This window comes from Aotus nancymaae, unplaced genomic scaffold (genome assembly GCF_030222135.1).
Source record: "Aotus nancymaae isolate 86718 unplaced genomic scaffold, 86718_ANA_hifiasm-v0.15.2.pri h1tg000029l, whole genome shotgun sequence".
Taxonomy (NCBI): Eukaryota; Metazoa; Chordata; class Mammalia; order Primates; family Aotidae; genus Aotus; species Aotus nancymaae.
Genome location: NW_026988442.1, coordinates 87117081 through 87138622, shown reverse-complemented (window position 1 = coordinate 87138622; position 21542 = coordinate 87117081). Strand labels below are relative to the sequence as shown.

Here is a 21542-nt window from a genome sequence, read left to right as displayed (position 1 = left end):
TGCGATGGAGGCCGCCGCCCAGGTCATTGTCGAGAGCCCGGACGTGGTCTACGGCCCCGAGGCTATCGAGGCGCAATGGGAGGACTGGACGACGCGCGTCAGCCCCGAGGGCGGCGACCTCAAGGTGCACCCACGACCACGCCCTTCACCTTCCGGACCCCCCGGCAGGTGCCCCGGCTCGGGGTCATGCTTGTCGGCTGGGGCGGGAACAACGGCTCCACGCTCACCGCCGCGGTGCTGGCCAACCCACTGCGTCTGTCCTGGCCCACGCGCAGCGGCCGCAAGGAGACCAACTACCACGGCTCGCTGACGCCGGCGGGCACCGTGAGCCTGGGCTTGGACGCCGGGGGCCAGGAGGTGTTCGTGCCCTTCAGTGCGCTGCTGCCCACGGTGGCGCCCAACGACCTCGCGTTTGATGGCTGGGACATCTCGTCGCTGAACGTCGCCGAGGCGATGCGGCGCGCGAAGGTGCTGGATTGGGAGCTGAGGAGTAACTGTGGCCGCACATGGAAGCCCTGCGGCCTCGGCCTTCCGTCTACACCCCCGAGTTCATCGCGGACAACCTCATCCCGGGCTCGCGCGCAGCAGCTGGAGCAGATCCGCAAGGACATCCCAGACTTTCGGTCTAGCGCGGGGCTGGACAAAGTCATCGTGCTGTGGACGGCCAACACAGAGCGCTTCTGTGAAGTGGTTCCAGGCCTCAATGACACGGCCTAGAACCTGCTGCGCACCACTGAGCTTGGCCTGGAGGTGTCTCCCTCCACGCTCTTCGCCGTCGCCAGCATCCTGGAGGGCTGTGCCTTCCTCAGTGGGTCCCCGCAGAACACCCTGGTGCCCGGAACTCTTGAGCTCGCGTGTCAGCGCCGGGTTTTCGTGGGCGGAGATGACTTCGAGTCTGGCCAGACCAAAGTCAAGTCCGTGCTCGTGGACTTCCTCATCAGCTCTGGCCTCAAGACCGTGTCCATCGTGAGTTACAACCACCTGGGCAACAACGACGGGCAGAACCTGTCGGCGCCGTTGCAGTTCCGCTCTAAGGAGGTGTCCGAGAGCAACGTGGTGGACGACAGGGTGCAGAGCAAGCCAGTGCCCTATACGCCCGGCGAGGAGCCCGACCACTGCGTGGTCATCAAGCACGTGCCGTACGCGGGCGACAGCAAGCGCGCGCTGGATGAGTATACCTCGGAGCTAATGCTGGGCGGGACCAGCACAGTGGTGCTGCACAACACGTGCGAGGACTCGGGGCTGGCCGCACCCATCATGCTAGACCTGGCTGGTGCTGCTGACCGAGCTGTGCCAGCGCGTGAGCTTCTGCACTAACGCTGACCTCGAGCCGCAGACCTTCTCCCCCGTGCTGTCCCTGCTCAGCTTGCTATTCAAGGCGCCGCTGGTGCCGCCGGGCAGCCCGGTGATCAATGCGCTTTTCCGCCAGCGCAGCTGCATCGAGAACATCCTCAGGGCCTGCGTGGGGCTCCCGCCACAGAACCACATGCTCCTGGAGCACAAGATGGAGTGCCCAGGGCCCGGCCTCAAGCAACTCGGACCCGTGGCTGCCGCCTGCCCTGTGTCGAACAGGAAAGGACCGGTACCTGCTTCCACCAGCGGCTGCAGCGGTGATGCCAGTGGGCACCCACAAGTGGAGGAAACCCAGATGCCCACCACCTGAGGCCCCTGTCACACGCTTCCCAGCCCTTCCTCCCCGCTGCCCCCCAGTACCCCACTTTCCAGGCCACTCCAAAGACAATAAAGCTGCTGCCACTCTCAGAAAAAAAAAAAAATTACAAAGGTTTGAATGACAGAGGAGTAACAGTACAAAGAAACTTACTTTTCGTTAGTAACCATGATGATAATATATACATTAAAAATTGTGGTATCAGATATTCTGACATGTTTGATAGCTACGCATTAATGTGAACAAAATCAATATTTACTTTGAAAAATGTTTTGAATTATCTGCAAGAGATAAATTTAACAGAAGAAAAAGGAGAGAAGTGGCCAATTTAAGAGGCCAGGCGACAAAGGGAAGAATCCTTGCATCCATTTGACAACATTTATCACACTCTGTGGCATATTACAGCAATCACACACCTGTTTCCTCTGTGCTACGTCATTCATGATAATAAGTACCCATAGAAAATCGGCTTGCCTCCTGAATAACCTCTCCCATATTCTGTACAATACTAATGAGGCCAGCAAGGATCACAAGGAAGGAAAAACAAAAAATAGGAGCGTCCTATTTTTGTGTTTCTTCACTACAACCTACAGTAAGACCTTTCCCCCATTCTCTCCATTTACCAAATTTTTGCCCACAAAATTATACAGATTCCTCCAGAATCTTCTAACAAATGCAAATGTTTTTAACATGAAAAAGTTTGCTTACAGAACTCAAATATTCTTCAAAGACTAAAGTTTGAAATTCATCTAATGTCAAACTCCTTTATCTAGAATCCACTAGTTTTAAGTAAATAGCACTTTTAATATACTTCCAAAGTAAATAGAGATAATTTCATTAGATGAAACATTACAGTTACTCTATAAGTTCTTATCTTGATTTGGCCTGTTGTCGTCCCCTATTATATTTTATGCTTCCATTTACTTACCCAGTAAGTCAGGCCTACCAGCGAAATATACAGGAGTTAATGAACTTAGAGTACTCTGAGTTTTGCTCTAAGATTCATTACAGTGCTCGGTTCACTCGGTTCAGCTACTGGGCCACTAAAAAGCATGATTTAGAGCAGTAACTTCTCATTCTATGTAGAAGAGGCCAATGGTACTCATCATCTCTCCATGCTAGTCGGCAATGGGGAGAAACTCACCCCCAACCTCCCTTCTCTAGACCCTCTCTGTTCTGCTCTATTATCCTCAGTGCAAATTCCAGTGGCATTCTATCACCTGACCATTCCAGTATGTAGACTCCCAACCCCTCCTAGAATATGTCATGATAGAGTGATCCCAAGTGAGACCAGAGGCTTATCCCTTCAGAATGCCCACCACTGCTCTGATCCCCAACTCCGACTCTGTTAAGCTATTTCTTTTGTTTGTCCTCATATCTTAATCAGCCTTTTTTATTTTCTTTTGTGCTGGAGTCTCACTCTGTTGCCCAGGCTTAAGTGCAGTGAAACGATCTTGGCTCACCGAAACCTCTGCTTCCCAGGTTCAAGCTACTCTCCTGCCTCAGTCTCCTCAGTAGCTGGGACTACAGGCGTCTGCCACCACGCCTAGCTAATTTGGTGTATTTTTAGTAGAGATGGGATTTCACCATATTGGCCAAGCTGGTCTCAAACTCCTGACCTTGTGATCCACCCACCTTGGCCTCCCAAAGTACTGAGATTACAGGCGTGAGCCACCACATCCAGCCCCTAATCAGGTTTTAAGTCCCCTATTATATGATGCTTTCGTATCCTCCTGAAATCTTAAAGTATAAATTATATGATCTGTAATTGTTATATCATCCAGTCCTCAAAAAACTGTATTTTTTTTAAAACAGTAAAATGAGCTCCACTAGCATTTATGGAGTAGTTACTAATGCAGCAATACTATTCTGAGAGGGAGGAACACATAGGTAGACATGAGAAGCCTTAGAGCCTACAGTGAGAAATAACGTGGTGCAGTGGTGAGAATGTATGCACAAATATAGTCTCTCTAAATACATGGATATAAAACTGCATTTTTTAAAACTGCCATTTACACATCACATTGTATTCTAATTGCTTCATAGGTAAAAATACTTACATGTTTTTCCTAATATCCCAAAATGGAAAGTGATGAACATATTTAATTCTCTCTCTTTTCATTTTAATTGATTTCTTAGACGATTCAGATACTGTGGGGGGAACTTAGGGGAACAAGCTTGGAAACCAAAGTACTTAAGTAAAATTTATTGAGTGCTCACTATGTGCTAACTACTAGCATGGCAGATTCTGGGGACAAAACAAACAGTGAGCAAAACCCAGCAGTGATCTTGCACTGATGGAGTTTACAGTGCAATGGAACGAACCGGTAATAATCAGACCAGTCAATGATGAATTATCACAGGAATAAGTGCTGCACAGAAGAGCCAGGGTGCTGAGTGCACAGCACAGAGGGCACAACGTGGACCTGGTCTATGAGCAGGGAATGGACCGGGCGTCCAGGAGGGCTTTCATGATCAAGGACACACAGCTAGAGGAAAAACATGAGGAGCACAGAGAGTACTCCAGGCAGAGAGAGGTAGGGGCAAATTCCTTGTGACTAGAGGGTGCAGGACAGTTCCAAGGAACTGAGAGGAAGTGGGAACCAAAGGGCAAGGGACAGCTTGATGGGAAATGAGGCAAAAGAAGCAGGGAGGGACCAGACCTTGCAAGACCTTGTGGGTTGTGTTAAGGATAGATCTTCACCCTCAAGACAATAAGCAGCCACTAAGGGGTTCTGCCTGTGTTACTAATTACATTCTAAGACCACTTATGCAGAGCATCTGGCGTAGTCCCAGATCCGTAGCAGTAGGCAGCAAATGCTGATTCCCTCCCAAAGGCATCCTACAACATTTACTGCTTTATCCAAATTGTCTTACCAATTAACAATCAAAATGAGTATCTCTTTTATTTTCACATCAGTGTTGTTTGAAATGAATTAGTATGTTTGAGTCTTAATGGAATGTCCATTATCTCTCAATATACAAATAAAATCAGCCTTTGATAGCCAAAGGTTCTACCTCTGAAACCAAATGCAGATCAAAATGCAGAATTCAACGGATGTGAAACCTGTGGATAGAGGGCTGATGTTTTGTATATATGGGTTCCAAAGGGCCAACTGCAGGACTTGAGTCTGTGCAACTTTTGATATCTGTGGGAGACTGAGAACCAATTCCCCATAGATACCAATGCACAACTAGATATACAAAAAGCAATTGTAGTTTTATTCCCTAGAAATGAACATTCTGGAAATGAGGTTAAGAAAACAATTTCATTTATAACAGCATCAAAAATAACAAAATACTAGTAGTAACTCCAAAAAATGAAGCACAAGATATATTCTGAAAACAATAAGAGTATTGGAAGAAATTTAAGAGAACCTAAACAAGGGGAAGTACACCACATGTTCTTTAATACGGGAAGAACTTAGTATTATCAAGATGGCAACACTTAACACTCATTGAAAACCTTAATATAATCAAGATGGCAGTATTCCCTAAGTTGATCTACACATGTTCTTTAATACGGGAAGAACTTAGTATTATCAAGATGGCAACACTTAACACTCATTGAAAACCTTAATATAATCAAGATGGCAGTATTCCCTAAGTTGATCTACAGATTCAATTCAATTTCTATCACAATTCAAGTTGCTTTAGTTCCCAGAAAGCAACAAGCTGACTCTAAAATTCATATGGAAATAGAAAGGATTCAGAATAACCAAAGTCATTTTGTAAAAAGAAGAGCAAAGTAGAGTACTCCCATTTCTAGATTTCAAATTTTACTAAAAATCAACAGTAGTGAGGACTCTATGTACTGGCATGGAATAGACATATAGGTCAATGGACCAGAACTGAGAATCCAGATGTCAATTGATTCTTGACAAGGGTGCCAAGAAAATTTAATGGGAGAAAGAGTCTTTTTTATTTTTTTAATCAACAAAAATTTATTTCATTAAGCATGAAGTTACATTCACATTTGTCTACAAACGCAGTAAGTAAGGAAACAAATATTATCAGCTTTCTTGCTGTAGTACCAGATGTTCACTGGCAGGCTCACTTGAAGGCAGAGTCTACCCTGAAGGGACTCGAGACCAGTCACAACTACTTGGGAGGAGAACACAAAGACCACCAGCTTTCTTGCCGTGGTGCTGGATGTTCAGTGGTAGGCTTACTTGAAGGCAAAGTCAACCCTGATGGGGACTCGAGATCAGTCACAAATATGTAGGGGGAGAACACAAAGACCACCAGCTTTCTTGCTGTGGTGCCAGATGTTCAATGGCAGGCTCACTTAAAGGCGGACTCAACCCTAACAGGGACTAGAGATCAGTCACAAATACTTGGAAGGAGACCACAAAGAACACCAGCTTTACTGCTGTGGTGCTGGATGTTCAGTGGCAGGCTTACTTGAAGGCGGAGTCAACCGTGACAGGGACACAACATCAATCACAAGTACTTGGGAGGACAACACAAACAACGCCAGCTTTCTTGTTGTGCTGCCAGATATTGAGTTGCAGGCTCTTGAAGGTGGAGTCACCGCTGCCAAGGACTTGAAATCAGTCACAACTATTTGGGAGGAAAATATAAAGACTGCCAGCTTTCTTGCTGTGGTGTCTGATGTTCATTCACTGGCAGGTTCTCTTGAAGGCAGAGTCAACCCTGATGGGGACTCGAGATCAGTCATAACTACTTGGGAGGAGAACACAAAGACCACCAGCTTTCTTCATGTGCTGCCACATGTTCAATGGCACGCTTACTTGAAGGCGGAGTCAACCTTGACAGGGACTAGAGATCAGTCACAACTACTTGAGAGGAGAACACAAAAACAGTAACTTTCCTACTGTGGTGCTGGATGTTCAGTGGCAGGCTCACTTGAAGGTAGAATCAACCCTGACAGGGACTCCAGATCAGTCAGAAGTACCTGGGGGGAGAGCACAAAGACCACCAGCTTTCTTGCTGTGGTGCCTGATGTTCAGTGGCAGGCTCACTTGAAAGCAGAGTCAACCCTGAATGGGACTTGAGATCAGTAACAAATACTTGGGAGGAGAATATAAATACTGCTAGCTTTCTTGCTGTGGTGTTGGATGTTCATTCAGTGGCAGGCTTACTTGAAAGCAAAGTGAACCCTGACGGGGACTGGAAATCTGTCAAAAGTACTTGAGAGGGGAACTCAAAGATTGCCACCTTTCCTTACGTGGGAAGAGAACACAAAGACCACCAGCTTTATTGCTGTGGTGCGGGATGTTCAGTGGCAGGCTCCCTTGAGAAAGAGTCAACCATGACAGGGACTCAAGATCAGTCACAACGGCCGGGTGCGGTGGCTCAAGCCTGTAATCCCAGCACTTTGGGAGGCCGAGACGGGTGGATCACGAGGTCAAGAGATCGAGACCGTCCTGGTCAACATGGTGAAACCCCGTCTCTACTAATACAAAAAAAAAATTAGCTGGGCATGGTGGCGCGTGCCTGTAATCCCAGCTACTCAGGAGGCTGAGGCAGGAGAATTGCCTGAACCCAGGAGGCGGAGGTTGTGGTGAGCCGTGATCGCGCCATTGCACTCCAGCCTGGGTAACGAGCGAAACTCCGCCTCAAAAAAAAAAAAAAAAAAAAAAAAAAAAAAAAAAAAAAGATCAGTCACAAGTACTTAGGAGGACAACACCAAGACTGCCAACTTTATTGCTGTGGTGCCAGATGTTCAGTGGCAGGCTCAAGTGAAGGTGGAATCAAGCGTGATGGGGACTCGAGATCAGTCACAACTATTGGGAGGAGAACACAAAGACTGCCAGCTTTCTTGTTGTGGTTCCGGATGTTCACTGGCAGGCTCAGTGAAGGCGGAGTAAACCCTGACCGGGACTCAAGATCAGCCACAACTACTTGGGAGGAGAACACAAAGACCGCCGGCTTTGTTGCTGTGGTGTCGGATGTTCAGTGGCAGGCTCACTTGAAGGTGGAATCAACCCTGATGGGGACTCCAGATCAGTCACAACTACTCGGAGGGGAACGCAAAGACCACCAGCTTTCTTGCTGTGGTGCCGGATGTTGAGTGGCAGGCGCACTTGAAGGCAGAGTCATCCCTGACGGGGCCTTGAGGTCAGTCACAAATACTTGGGAGGAGAATATAAAGACTACCAGCTTTCCTGCTGTGGTGTCGGACGTTCATTGAGTGGCAGGCTCACTTGAAGACATAGTGAACCATGACGTGTACTCGAGATCTGTGCAAAGTACTTGGAAGGAGAACACAAAGACCGCCAACTTTGTTGCTGTGGTGCCAGATGTTCATTGGCAGGCTCACTTGAAGGCGGAGTCAACCCTGATGGGGACTCAAGTTCAGTCACAACTACGTGGGAGGAGAACACAAAGGACACCAGCTTTTTTACTGTGGTGCCGCATGTTCAGTGGCAGGCTCACTTGAAGGTGGAGTCAACCCTCATGGGGACTCAGGTCAGTCACAAGTACTTGGGAGGAGAACACCAAGACCACCAACGTTATTGCTGTGGTGCCAGATATTCAGTGGCAGGCTCACATGAAGGCGGAATCAACCATGACAGGGACTCAAGATCAGTCACAACTACTTGAGAGGAGAATATAAAGTCCACCAGCTTTCTTGTTGTGGTGCTGGATGTTCAGTGGCAGGCTCACATGAAGGCAGAGTCAACCCTGACAAGGACTCAAGATGAGTCACAAGTACTTGGGAGGAGAACACCAAGACCACCAACGTTATTGCTGTGGTGCCAGATATTCAGTGGCAGGCTCACATGAAGGCGGAATCAACCATGACAGGGACTCAAGATCAGTCACAACTACTTGAGAGGAGAATATAAAGTCCACCAGCTTTCTTGTTGTGGTGCTGGATGTTCAGTGGCAGGCTCACATGAAGGCAGAGTCAACCCTGACAAGGACTCAAGATGAGTCACAAGTACTTGGGAGGAGAACACAAAGACCACCAGGTTTCTTGCTGTGTTGCCGGATATTCAGTGGCAGGCTTACTTGAAGACGGAGTCAATCCTGATGGGGACTCGAGGTCAGTCACAACTACGTGGTAGGAGAACACAAAGTAGTTGGGACTGATCTGGAGTCCCTGTCAGAGTTGACCCTGCCTTCTCATGAGCCTGCCCCTGGACATCTGGCACCACAGCCAGAGACTGCAGGTTCATGAGAAGGCAGGGTCAACCCTGACAGGGACTCCAGATCAGTCCCAACTACTTTGTGTTCTCCTACCAAGTAGTTGTGACTGACCTCAAGTCCCAGTCAGGATTGGCTCCGTCTTCAAGTAAGCCTGCCACTGAATATCTAGCAACACAGCCAGAAACCTGGCAGTCTTTGTGTTCTCCTCCCAAGTACTTGTGGCTGATCTCCAGTCGGACTCATTGTACTGCCAGCTTTCTTGCTGTGATGCCGGATGATCTGTGGCATGCTCACGTGAAGGCAGAGTCAACCTGTCATGGACTTGAGATCAGTCAGAACTATTTTGGAGGAGAACACAATTGCCAACTTTCTTGCTGTGATGCTGGCTGTTCAGTGACAGGCTAACTTAAAAGCACAGTCAACGCTGACAGGGACTCAAGATCAGTCACAAGTACTTGGGAAGAGAACACATAGACTGCAGCTTTCTTGTGGTGGTGCGGGATGTTCAGTGGCAGGCTCACTTGCAGGTAGAATCAACCATGATGGGGACTCGAGATCAGTCACAACTACTTGGGAGGAGAACACAAAGACCACCAGCTTTCTTGCCTTGGTGCCAGATGTTCAGTGACAGGCTTACTTGAATGTGGAATCAACCATGACGGGGACTCGAGATCAGTCACAACTACGTGGGAGGAGAACACAAAGACCACCAGCTTTATTACTGTGGTGCAGGATGATCAGTGACAGGCTCACTTCAAGGAAGAGTCAACCATGACAGCGACTTGAGATCGGTCACAGGTAGTTGCAAGGAGAACAACAAGCCTGCCAACTTTATTGCTGTGGTGCCGGATGTTCAGTGGCAGGCTCACTTGAAGGCAGAGTCAATGCTGACCGGGACTCAAGATCAGTCACAACTACTTGGGAGGAGAACACAAAGACCGCCAGCTTTCTTGCTGTGGTGCCGGATGTTCAGTGCCATGCCCACTTGAAGTTGGAATCAACTCTCACGGGGACTCGAGATCAGTCACAACTACTTTGGAGGGGAACACAAAGACTGCTCGCTTTCTTGCCCTGCTGCCGGATGTTCAGTGGCAGACTCACTTGAATGTAGAATCAACCCTCACGGGGACTCAAGATCAGACACAACTACTTGGGAGGAGAACACAAAGACCACAAGCTTTCTTGCTGTGGTGCCGGATGTTCAGTGGCAGGCTCACTTGAAGGCAGAGTCAACCCTGATGGGGACTGGAGATCAGTCACATCTACTTGGGGGGAGAACGCAAAGACTGCCAGCTTTCTTGCTGTGTTGTGGGATGATCCGTGGCAGGCTCACTTGAAGGCAGAGTCAACCCTGACGGGGACTCGAGATCAGTCACATCTACTTGGAAGGAGAACACAGATACCATCAGCTGTGTTGTTGTGATGTCAGATGTTCAGTGGCAGGCTCACTCTAAGGTGGAATCAATCTTCATGGAGACTCAAGGTCAGTAACAACTACTTTGGAGGACAACACAAGGACTGCCACCTGTCTCGCTGTTGTTTTGGATGTTCAATAGCAGACTTATCAGAAGGCAGAAGCATCTTGAAGGGAACTTGAGATCAATCAGAATTATTTTTGTTCAGTAGCAGGGTCATTAGAAGATGGAATCAACCCTGAAAGGAACTCGCTTTTACCTTCAATATTTGGGGTTTGGGGGAAAAATTCCAGGTCTTGGTGGAGGATTCGGAGAAAAACCCCTCGGTGGATAGGCATTCCTCACTGCAAATGGAGCATATATATGGTGGACCTGAGAAATCACTTGGTGGAAAATCATGTGAGAAACTACAAACAGGGTTCCTGGAGGAGGTCGGGGGGAAGGAGTTCCTCTTCTCATATTGGTAACATATGTGTAATGCTGTCTGCCAAATCCTGTGTTTGGAACATCAACTGCAGAAGGATCTTTATGTAAAAATTTGAATTTCATCTCTGTGTCAGTTAATTTTTGTCTGTACTCAGCGTTTTCTTTCCTTAAGCCATTGAGGTTTAGTTCAGCAGTCCGAGCTGCCAACCAATTGTCATGTGCTTTTTCTTTAAGGAGTAAAATCTGCTCTTGATAAGAAAGAATCCTTTCCAACTCTTCTTCAAGATGTTGGGCTTGCTTTCTATATTTCTCCAGCTGGTCAGTGGTACAGTTGATCTTTTTGTCTTGTTTAGAAAGTTTCTCTTGTCTCTCTAACTGGTAATTTTCCGCTACGGTTAATGTTTTGTAAAGTCTCACTGTCGTTTCTTCATGTAATTCAGTCATTACTTCAAGTTTCTGTTGAAGCTTCTGATTCTCACTTTCAAAATCTGTGTTTTCTGACTGCAAAGATGCTTGTTCAGACTGAAGATGTTTAATATGCCCCATAAGCTGCTTCTCTATTTTATCAACTTTGGACAACTGAATATAAATTTGGTTTCTTTCCCCTTCTAAAATTTTTGAAGAAGCATTTAACTTAGCAGCATGAATCAGTTTCTTCAAAGCTCCTTTTGGAGGATCAGCTAAGGAAGCGCCATTTTCTGATTCACTCTTCATTTCTACTTTCGAGTTATGATCATCCATTATGTCTTCTCCAAGCATAGCAGCCCAATCTTTCATCTTCAGCAAGTGTTTAGGGAGCATCTTGATGTGATCGTCTTTGTCATTTAGAACTTGTTCTGTGTGTACTCTGCAGTCTTCAAATATTATTTTCTGTTTATTACGTTCACTCACTTGTTCTTTCCATACTTCAGCTTCTTGCAAAAGATGTTTCTGGCTTTCCTGAAATTGAGAATTTTCATTCAAAGCATCTTTTATCGCTATCTTCAGTTGTTCTCCATTCATTTGAAATATCTTGAAGGGCATTTTGGCTTCGGCTAGTAGTGATTTGAGGGGTTTTGACAGATCTTCTAGAGACTGTCTCATTTCTGAAATATCTGCCAACAACTGATGTTGTCTAGAATGTTTGTATTTCTCTTCTTTTAACTCTTTTTTTAGATCCAGGATTTCATCCTCCATTTCAGAAATGGACTTGTGCAGCTTTTCACAGGTTGCCTCCAAACTTTGTGCTTCTGCTGCCTCCTTCTCAAAGCTGACATCCTGTAAACATGACTCTCTTTCATAGCCTTCATAGCTTTTTTGTAGAAAACTTAGTTTTTCAAGTAGTTTACATTTTTCTTTAATTTGCTCACAAAGCACTGCAGCAAACTTTTTCTCTCTTCCCACATATAGCCGACTCCTAACTGATCTAAAACCTCTCCACAAAAAAAGGGGAATAGCAAAAAATCCAATAACACCTGCCCATATCACTAATTCCCATGGAAAACCATTAGAATTTGATACTATACTTTCCAGCAGTGCTGCCACAATCCTGTGTAGCTTCTCCATGACCAGCCCCACGTAGGGCTGAGGAGTAGCTCCGGGCTCCTACATAGCGCCAACGCTGTTCTGGTGGTCGCCGCAGTAACCCCAGCCTGTTGGGGGTCACAATAAGCACCTGGAATGAGTAGCCTTCAGTTCGGAACTGGAGCAGACCACTGCGGAACCGGCTGCGGGGGGAGCTGTGCACAGGGGCGGGGGCGGTGGAGGGCACTGGAGAACAGGGAGCCTTCATTCTGGAACCTGAATCCACACGCGGCAACTGGAGCAGACCACTGTGGAGCGGGCTGTGGGGGGAGCTGATGGATGCGGACACCCACGGGCCTCACAGGCCCACACTGCGCACCCCGACCCCCTTGTTACACTTTACATCTTGAGGTGGCGCAGGTCCGGGCCTGACCCCCATTTAACTGTTTTTCTTTTTTATTGGTAATATCATATTGTGTTAATTACTTTAGCTTTTTAATAATAAAAACATTTGTCAAGGAGAGACTGCAAATTTATGTTTCTTCAAAATTGCCTTGGCCATTATGGACATTTTGCTCTTCTATGTGAATTTTACTATCAGCATGTGAAGTTTCGTTTAAAAAATCATTTTTGCTAGTTTTTGTTTGTTTTTAGAAACAGGGTCTCACTCTGTCATCCAGACTAGAGTGCAGTGGTGAACAGCTCACTACAGCCTCAAAACCCTGGACTCGAGATCCTCCCACCTCAGCCTTCCAAGTAGCTAGGACTACAGGTGTGTGCCACCACACTGAGACATTTTGGCATTTTGAATTGCATTAGATTTACAGGCGATTTGGGGCAAATTACCTTTTTGCATCATGAAAGTAACATTTTCCCCATTTATGATTTTCTTTTGTGTCCTTCACAAACATTTTGTAATTTTCTATGTTAATATTTTGTGCATAATTTGTTTTTATTACTAGTTTAAGAGTAGCTTTGTAAAAATCACTTTTTCTTTTTGACAGAGTCTCCCTTTGTCACCCAGGCTAAAGTGTGGTGGAGCAATCTTGGCTCACTGCAACCTCTGGCTCCCAGGTTTAACCGATTCTCATGTCTCAGCCTCCTGAGTAGCTGGGATTACAGGCATGCACCAACATGCCGGGCTAATTTGTGTATTTTTAGTAAAGACAGGGTTTTGCCATTTTGGCCAGGCTGGTCTTGAACTCCTGGCCTCAAGTGATCCGCCCACCTCGGCTCCCCAGAGTGCCAGGATTATAAGCATGAGCCACCGCTCTCAGCCTAATCACATTTCTTAATTGGTCACTGAATGCAGGAACACCATTTGAATGTATATTAAGCAATGTTTGTTTTTTTAAAAAATCTCTACGATATGTTTAGTTAAAACAAAACATCAGAATGCATCCTACAAAATAAGCATATTGTTTCATAAAACTCAAACAAGAGTTACATCGTAAAATGTAAATTTCATTAATTTGAATTTCAGGCATTTGAAGCCACTATTCTAAGTTTGAAACCGGTCCATTACTTTACGTTCTTTGTATTAGTGAGAATATATAGACATACCGTTACTGCCTTTAGATTTCTAAAACAATCGTCATTTCCCTCCATCTTTAATAATTTAGCCAGTTATAGAATTATATATTACCTTAGTAGGCTGAAGATTTTACTCTTGTTGCTGTTGAGAAGTTTGATTAGATACCACTGTCTTCCCTCTGTAGATACTGTCTACTACTTCTGGTAGCATCTTAAGGTTTTCCCTTTTTCATGATCTGCAGTTTTACTTTGGTGGCTGACTTAATTTTATTATTATCAACACTTACAGCTAATTTCCCATCTAGAGACATTTCTTTCTTCATTTCTAGTAAACTCTGTGTCATTTTCACTTTGAGTGTTACTTTTCTACCGTCTTTCTCTTCTCGGCCATTTGTCAACATTTATTACCTAAAATCCTGTTAAGTCTATTCGTTTATCCTCCAAGTTTCACAAGTGTTCTCATGTTTTTTATATCTTACTGTCTCTAACTTATTAATTTTTTATGAATGAATTAGCATCATATTTTTGCATTCTCACTTTCATTAGTCTAATACAATTTTTATTTTATTCATTAAGATTTCTTTGTAACTTTAATTATATTGACCATATTTGCCATTTCCAAGATATTTGTTTCAATTTGAATATTTTTTTCTCTTACATATGTAATTTTTGCTTCTTGGATGTCCCTATTTCTTGTTCTTTTCCATTTTTTTCCCCCTTTTGGCTCCTTAATAAACCCCAAGTAAATATCGTCAAGATTCTTCTTTCGTTTTCATTTTCATTTCTGCTTTGTGAGATTTTTAAGTTGCCTTTTTTAAGAATCCATGTGTTGTGGAAATTGAATTTTCACATTTTAAGGGGTTATTTTTTAACCTCTTTTTTAGTACTCACTTCTCTCTGCTGGATAATACTGTCTCATTAAATTATCTTGGCACCCTTCTTCAACAAATCTTTTTAAACAAGTTGTGGTAGGAAAACTGGATATCTATATTTAAAAATTCATTTGGACCCCTACTTTATACTATATACAAAAATTAACTCCAAATGGATCAAAGACCTAAACACAAGAGATAAAACTATAAAACTCCTAGAAGAAAACACAGGCATAAATCTTAATAAACTTTCTTGACATTTGCTACGAAAGCAGACCACAAAAAAATGTAATCGTGTGAGGACAGGAATACATTAAGTAGCTTTCCTGTAGTATTCAGTTAACTGTGTATATGTATATCAAAACATCATGTCACACACCTTAAATACATGCAATTTTAATGAAAAATAAAAATTTTAAAGAAAAATACAAAATGAAGATTTCTGATGGTAAATGTAGTGCCTGCTGTCTATAAAAATAGACATTTTTCCAGAGAAGACATACAAACAGCCAATGGGTATATGAAAGGGTGCTCAATATCACTAATCATCAGGAAAATGCAGATCAAAATTACAATGAGATATCACTTGTTAGGAAGGCTATTATCAAGAAAAAAGCCAAATGGTAACAAGTTGTATTAGTCCATTTTCATGCTGCTGATAAAGACATACCTGAGACTGAGCAATTTACAAAAGAAAGAGGTTTAATGGACTCACAGTTTTCTACATTGCTGGGGAGGCCTCACAATCATGGCAGAAGGTGAAAGACACATCTCACTTGGCAGCAGACAAGAGAAGAGAGAGCTTGTGCAGGGAACCTCACTTTTTAAAAACCATCAGATTTCATGAGACTTATTCACTGTCATGAGAACAGTGTGGGAAAAACCCGCCACCATGATTCAATTATCTCCCACTGGGTCCCTCCCACCATACATGGGAATTATGGGAGCTACAAGATGAGATGTGGATGAGGACACAGAGCCAAACCATATCACAGGTGATGAGAACACTGAGAAACTGAAACCATTTTTACTGTGTTGTGGGAATGTAGAGAATGGTGCAGCCACAATGGAAAACAGTATAGAGGCGCCTCCAAAAATTAAAAATGGAACTACCTTGTGATCTAGCAATCCTACTTCTGTGTGTATACATCCAAGAGAATTGAAATCAGGATCCTGAAGCACTATCTGCATTCCCATGTTCACCGTAGCATTATTCACAATAGCCAAGATATGGAAACAAACTAAATGTCTGTCAACGGAAGAATGGATAAAGACTGTGGGGGCATATACATACCAAGAAATATTATTCCACCCTAAAAAAAAGAAGGAAATCCTTCCATTTGCAGTAACATGAATGAATGTAGAGGACATTAAGCTAAGTGAAATAAGACAGTCACAGAAGGACAAACACTAGGTGATTCCACTTATATGAGATATTTAGAATAGCCAAACACCCAGAAGAGGAAAATAGAATTGTAATTACCAGGGGCTTGAATGAGTTGAAAGTGGGCAATTGTTGCTCAATGGGTATAAAGCTTCAGTCATGCAACATGAAGAAGCTCTAGAGATCTGCCATACAACATAGTACCTACAGTTAAAATATGGCATTATGTACTTAAAACATGTTAGGAAGATAGTTCTCATGTTGTGTTCTTACCATACACAAAAATAATAATAAACAAAGACCACACACATAAAAGAATACAAGAAAAGTTTTGAAAGTTATGAATATGTTTAGTACCTTGATTCTACTAAATGGTATCACATGTGTATGCATGTTCAAACTCAACAAAATACATACATTAAGGATGTGCAGCTTTGTGTTTATAAATTATAAATCAATGAAGCTAAAAAATATCCTATGACCTTGGATTAGACAACAGTTTCTTAGATATGACAGTTAAAACACAAGCAGTCAAAGGAAAAATACATAATAAAACTTCATCAAAATTATAAAACTTGTATGCTTCAAAGAACATTATTGAGAAATTGAAAATGAAAACCACATAATGGAATAAGGTATTTGCTAATGATGTATCTGACAAAGGTCTAGCATCTAGCATATATAAAGAATTCTTACAACTCAGCAATAAAAAGATAAGTAGTTAATTAAAATCTGGACAAAGGATTTAAATAGACATTTCTCCAAAAAAGATCAATAAATGGTTAATGAGCACGAGAAAAGATGCTCACTATCCTTAGCAATTAAATAAATTCAAATTAAAACAACGAGATACCATTTTACACCCACTAGGATCACTGTAATTGAAAATACAGGTAATAACAGATATTGGTGAGAATGTGGAAAAACTGGAATTGTCATATATTGCTAGTGCAAATGTAATTGAGTTGGAAAATAACAACAGTTCCTCAGAAAGTCCAACACAGAGTTACCATATGACTCAGCAATTTCACTTCTAGGTATATACCCAAGAGGAATAAAACATATGTCCATACAAAACTTGTACACAAATGTTTGTAGCAGTATTATTAATAATGGTCCCAGAGTGGAGACAACCCGAATGTCCATCAACTGATGAATGAATAAACATGTTAGTATATCCATTCAATGGTATTATCCAGTCATAAAAAAAGAATGAAGTACTGATACCTGGATGAACCTTGAAGACATTATACTAGGTGAAAGAAGCTGGGCACAAAAGGCCACCTACTGTAGGATTCCATTTATATGAAACGTCTAGAATAGGCAAAGTCATGCAGAGAAAAGTAGATTAATAGTTGCCAGGTGCCAGGAAAGTGGAGGATGGGGAATGGCTACTAATGTGCACGGGTTTTCATTTAGGAGTGATGAAAGTGTTCTGCAATTAGATAGTGATAATGGTTGCTTGACATCGTGAATATACTTAAAAACCAGTGAATTGTACAATTTAAGGAATGGATTTTATGGTTTGTTAATTAAATCTCAACTTAAAACAGATTAAATATTAATTAGCAGATATAAAAGGCATTTGATATATATAATAGTTCTTCCTTCTCCTCTTCCCCTATTCCCAGATCCTAAGGAAACACTGATCCTACGTGACCATGTTTATCCTGCGACTTCTTGTATTGCCTGGCTCACCTCCAGGCACTCGTAGTTGAAAAACATGGGCCTAGGAAGCCGAAAAGGTAACCAAAGAGCCAGAGGTTCTCGGGTCCCTTAGGTGATGGCCTTGGGAAACACTTTCTACTCCATTTTTTTCGTGGGAAAGGAAATGTATTACAGATTAGACTATAGAGTTGGTTGGCAAATCCTTTAAAATTCTTCGCCTATTTTTTGCTCTCATTTCATATTCATGAAACCACTTTCCCAAGGATTACAACAGCAAGAAGGGAGCATTTCCCCCCATTATCAAAGAGTTATTGCCATTGAAAAACCATATGCATTTCCTATCTATCTATCTATCATGGATTCATCTATCACTGTATTCATTTATTTGGTCCCCAGTAACTTGATGAACTTGAATCACTCTCCCTGAGTCTGAGTCTGGGAGTCTGAAAAAACCAAGGACCAAGACTCTGAATTAAGATAAATTAACCTCCATCAGGGATGCCCAGTAGATTTTAATCTATATGCTAACTTCAATACATTAACAGTTGAGAAAGGTTCTGTGCTGAGCAAGATCCTAGGGACATGTCTGTGACTAGTTTGACAGAATGATGTGATGATTAGTAATGTCTGCTTGAACTCATGCAGGAAATTCAGGATCTGTGCACTGCAGATATGCCACCCTGACTTAGTGAATGCTCCCTCAGGGGCCTCTAGCCAGAAAACCTCCTCGTAGTATCACTCAAACCTTGGAATACTGCATTCGGCACAATATGAAGTTGTATTATATGTGTACATTTCACCTTCAGCAGCCTGCAGCTTAATTTAAAGCAAATCAAACCAAATGCCCACTCTGTTATAACGATTATAACCTGTCCCATCCATTATTCTATCAATGACAAAGGAAATAACTTATTGGAGAATGCTTATTTAGGTTCCTGTCTTGTAGGGTAAGTCAGCCACCCCATACATCTCGGATCTTTGAATATCTTTATGTTATGATGGTGATTCATTATGGTTTTTTGACGGATCCCATCAAAAGACTTGGGTTGTGCAGCACAGTATTTCGGGTAACTGCAATTTTAAATCTGGGTGCACACAATTTCCAACAATAGCAATATGCACTTATATATTTCCCTTTTTAACCTATTTCTTAATGAATATGATTTATTTGCTCATCACTATTATAGTCATATGACTGTTGTTAGTATACCCAAGTGCTTATGCTTGCAAAAAATATGTATTTTTGCCTATTTTATTGGGTAAAGTAGCCTATAGTGTTCTGTCATGTTTTTATGTGTCTCAAGTAAATCCTATTTTGAAAATGTAAATGCATATCTTTAACATTTTTTAAAATGTTTTTTCCCAAAATTACAGTTTCTTGATTTTGATCTTTTGGGACTTCTCCGGCCCCTCCTGTCCGACCGCAGAACCTCGCCAGGGAGCCTGAATAAACCCTTCACATTGGATCTTCTTGTGTTGGCCTCAGTTTCTTCTTTTTAAACTCAGCAAGAACCCAAGAACAAACCTCACAGCTGGGATTACAGGCATGTGCCACCACGCCTGTCTGGTTTTTGTATTTTTAGAGACGGGTTTTCATCAAGTTGGCCAGGATGGTCTTGAACTCCTGCCCTCAAGTGACCTGCCCTCCTCAGCCTCCCAAAGTGCTTAGATTACAGATGTGACCAGCTGAGAGGTCTATTTTGTACGTATTTTCACCTAGTCCAGTTTGTCTTTTCATTCTCTTAAGTGTCTTTCATGAAGCTTTTTTCTCCCCTGGAGACAGTCTTGCTTTGTCACTCAGGCTGGAGTGCAATGGCATGATCTCAGCTCACTGCAACCTCCGCCTCCCAGGTCCAAGCAATTCTCCTGCCTCAGCCTCCTGAGTAGCTGGGATTACAGGCACGCACCATCATGTCTAGCTAATTTTTGTATTTTTAATAGAGACGGGGTTTCACCAGTTGGCCAGGCTGGTCTTGAACTCCTGACCTTGTGATTCACCTGCCTTGGCCTCAAAAAAAAAAGTGCCTGAAACAATTACATTCACGCCTACTTTCAAAGGAGGCCTAAAATAAATTTCAAAACAATACCTGTGCTCTTGAGATGCTGCTCTCATTCCTTAATTTGCTTATTTATTTATTTATTTTTAATTGAGAGGGAGTTTCGCTCTTGTTGCTCAGGCTGGAGTGCAATGGCGCGATCTCGGCTCACCGCAACCTCCGCCTGCTGGGTTCAAGCGATTCTCCTGCCTCAGCCTCCCGAGCAGCTGGGATCGCAGGAGCCCGCCACCACCCCCGGCTAATTTTGCATTTTTCGTAGAGACGGGGTTTCACCATGTTGGTCAGCCTGGTCTGGAACTCCTGACTTCAGGTGATCCACCCGCCTCAGCTTCTCCAAGTGCTGTGATTACATGCGTGAGCCTCCGCGCCCGGCCCTAATTTGCTTATTCTTTCCCTCACTAGTGTGTGAGCCCCTCTTGTGTTCCTCCGTCCGCGGCCCTTAGGGAACTTACAGCCTGGGGGCGGCATGGCTGCTTTGAGAGACCGAAGAGCCTCTTGGGGAAGAGGCACACTTGGTGGCGCAGGAGGGTCCCCTTTAGGAGGTGGCGTTCGCACCGAGGCCTGAAGGCTAAGGAGCGAGATGTGGAGAGCTGAGCCCCCGCCGTCCTGGCGGACGAGACAGGCCTGCACAGTGTTCCTAGGGCTGGAAGGAAGGACCCGGCAATGGGGTTGGAGCCCAGCGCAGGAGGGAAGAGCTGCAAGGGGATAGGCTGGAACCCCAGGACTCTGTGTGTCAAGGTATGACACTGGGGTTTTGTTGTAAATGCGAGGGGATGTGCGGGTTTTAAGCGAGCCTGTGGCTGTTTGCACTTTTCTTTTTTTTGAGACAGTCTTGTTCTGTCGCCCAGGCTGGAGTGCAGTGGCGCCATCTCGGCTCACTCACTGCAACCTCTCCCTCCTGGGTTCAAGCGATTCTCCTACCTCAGCCTCCCTAGCCGGGACTGCAGGCGCCCACCACTACACCCGGCTAATTTTTGTATTTTAGTGGAGACGGGGTTTCGCCATGTTGGCCAGGCTGGTCGCGAACCCCTGATCTTAAGTTATCTACTGACCTTGGCCTCCCAAAGTGCTGGGATTACAGGCGTGCCTGGCCTGTTTGTACCTTTCAAATACTATTATACTAGTAAGTAACGAGTGGAAAGGAAGGGTGGGGAGTGGCGTGCCAAGGAAACAGGGAGGTGAGGCGACAGCGACAGATCAAGCACAGCTGGTGTCAGGGAATAGCCGCGGTTAGTGCTCTGAGGGCGGCCCAGGGTGTGTGTGCCCGAAGAATGGCTCGTGGGCCTGAGGGCCCTGGGAGGGAGTGCCAAGCGAGGCAGCCCACTTCCTCCGATAGACACCTCCCACGCTCACAGCCTTTGCCTCCCTCACCCCCGCCCCCTGCGGCTCAGCTCCACCGTCGCCCCCACAAGAGGCTCTTCGGTCTCTCAAAGCAGCCATGCCGCCCCCAGGCTGTAAGTTCCCTAAGGGCCGCGGACGGAGGAACACAAGAGGGGCTCACACACTAGTGAGGGAAAGAATAAGCAAATTAGGGCCGGGCGCGGAGGCTCACGCATGTAATCACAGCACTTGGAGAGGCTGAGGCGGGTGGATCACCTGAAGTCAGGAGTTCCAGACCAGGCTGACCAACATGGTGAAACCCCGTCTCTACGAAAAATGCAAAATTAGCCGGGGGTGGTGGCGGGCTCCTGCGATCCCAGCTGCTCGGGAGGCTGAGGCAGGAGAATCGCTTGAACCCAGCAGGCGGAGGTTGCGGTGAGCCGAGATCGCGCCATTGCACTCCAGTCTGAGCAACAAGAGCGAGACTCCCTCTCAATTAAAAATAAATAAATAAATAAGCAAATTAAGGAATGAGAGCAGCATCTCAAGAGCACAGGTATTGTTTTGAAATTTATT

At 44.5% G+C, this 21542-nt stretch overlaps 1 protein-coding gene and 1 pseudogene across 1 annotated transcript; one reads left to right on the top strand and one right to left on the bottom strand.

Moving 5' to 3' along the window:
• Positions 1-4: 4 nt before the first annotated feature.
• LOC105728109 (inositol-3-phosphate synthase 1-like) lies at positions 5-1663 on the top strand (annotated as a pseudogene).
• A 2437-nt stretch (positions 1664-4100) lies between these two features.
• LOC110569598 (melanoma inhibitory activity protein 2-like) lies at positions 4101-12219 on the bottom strand. Its single transcript, XM_064382913.1, is given in 2 exon segments — positions 4101-4158; positions 10619-12219. Coding segments are annotated over 2 exon segments (1659 nt in total).
• Positions 12220-21542: the final 9323 nt, after the last annotated feature.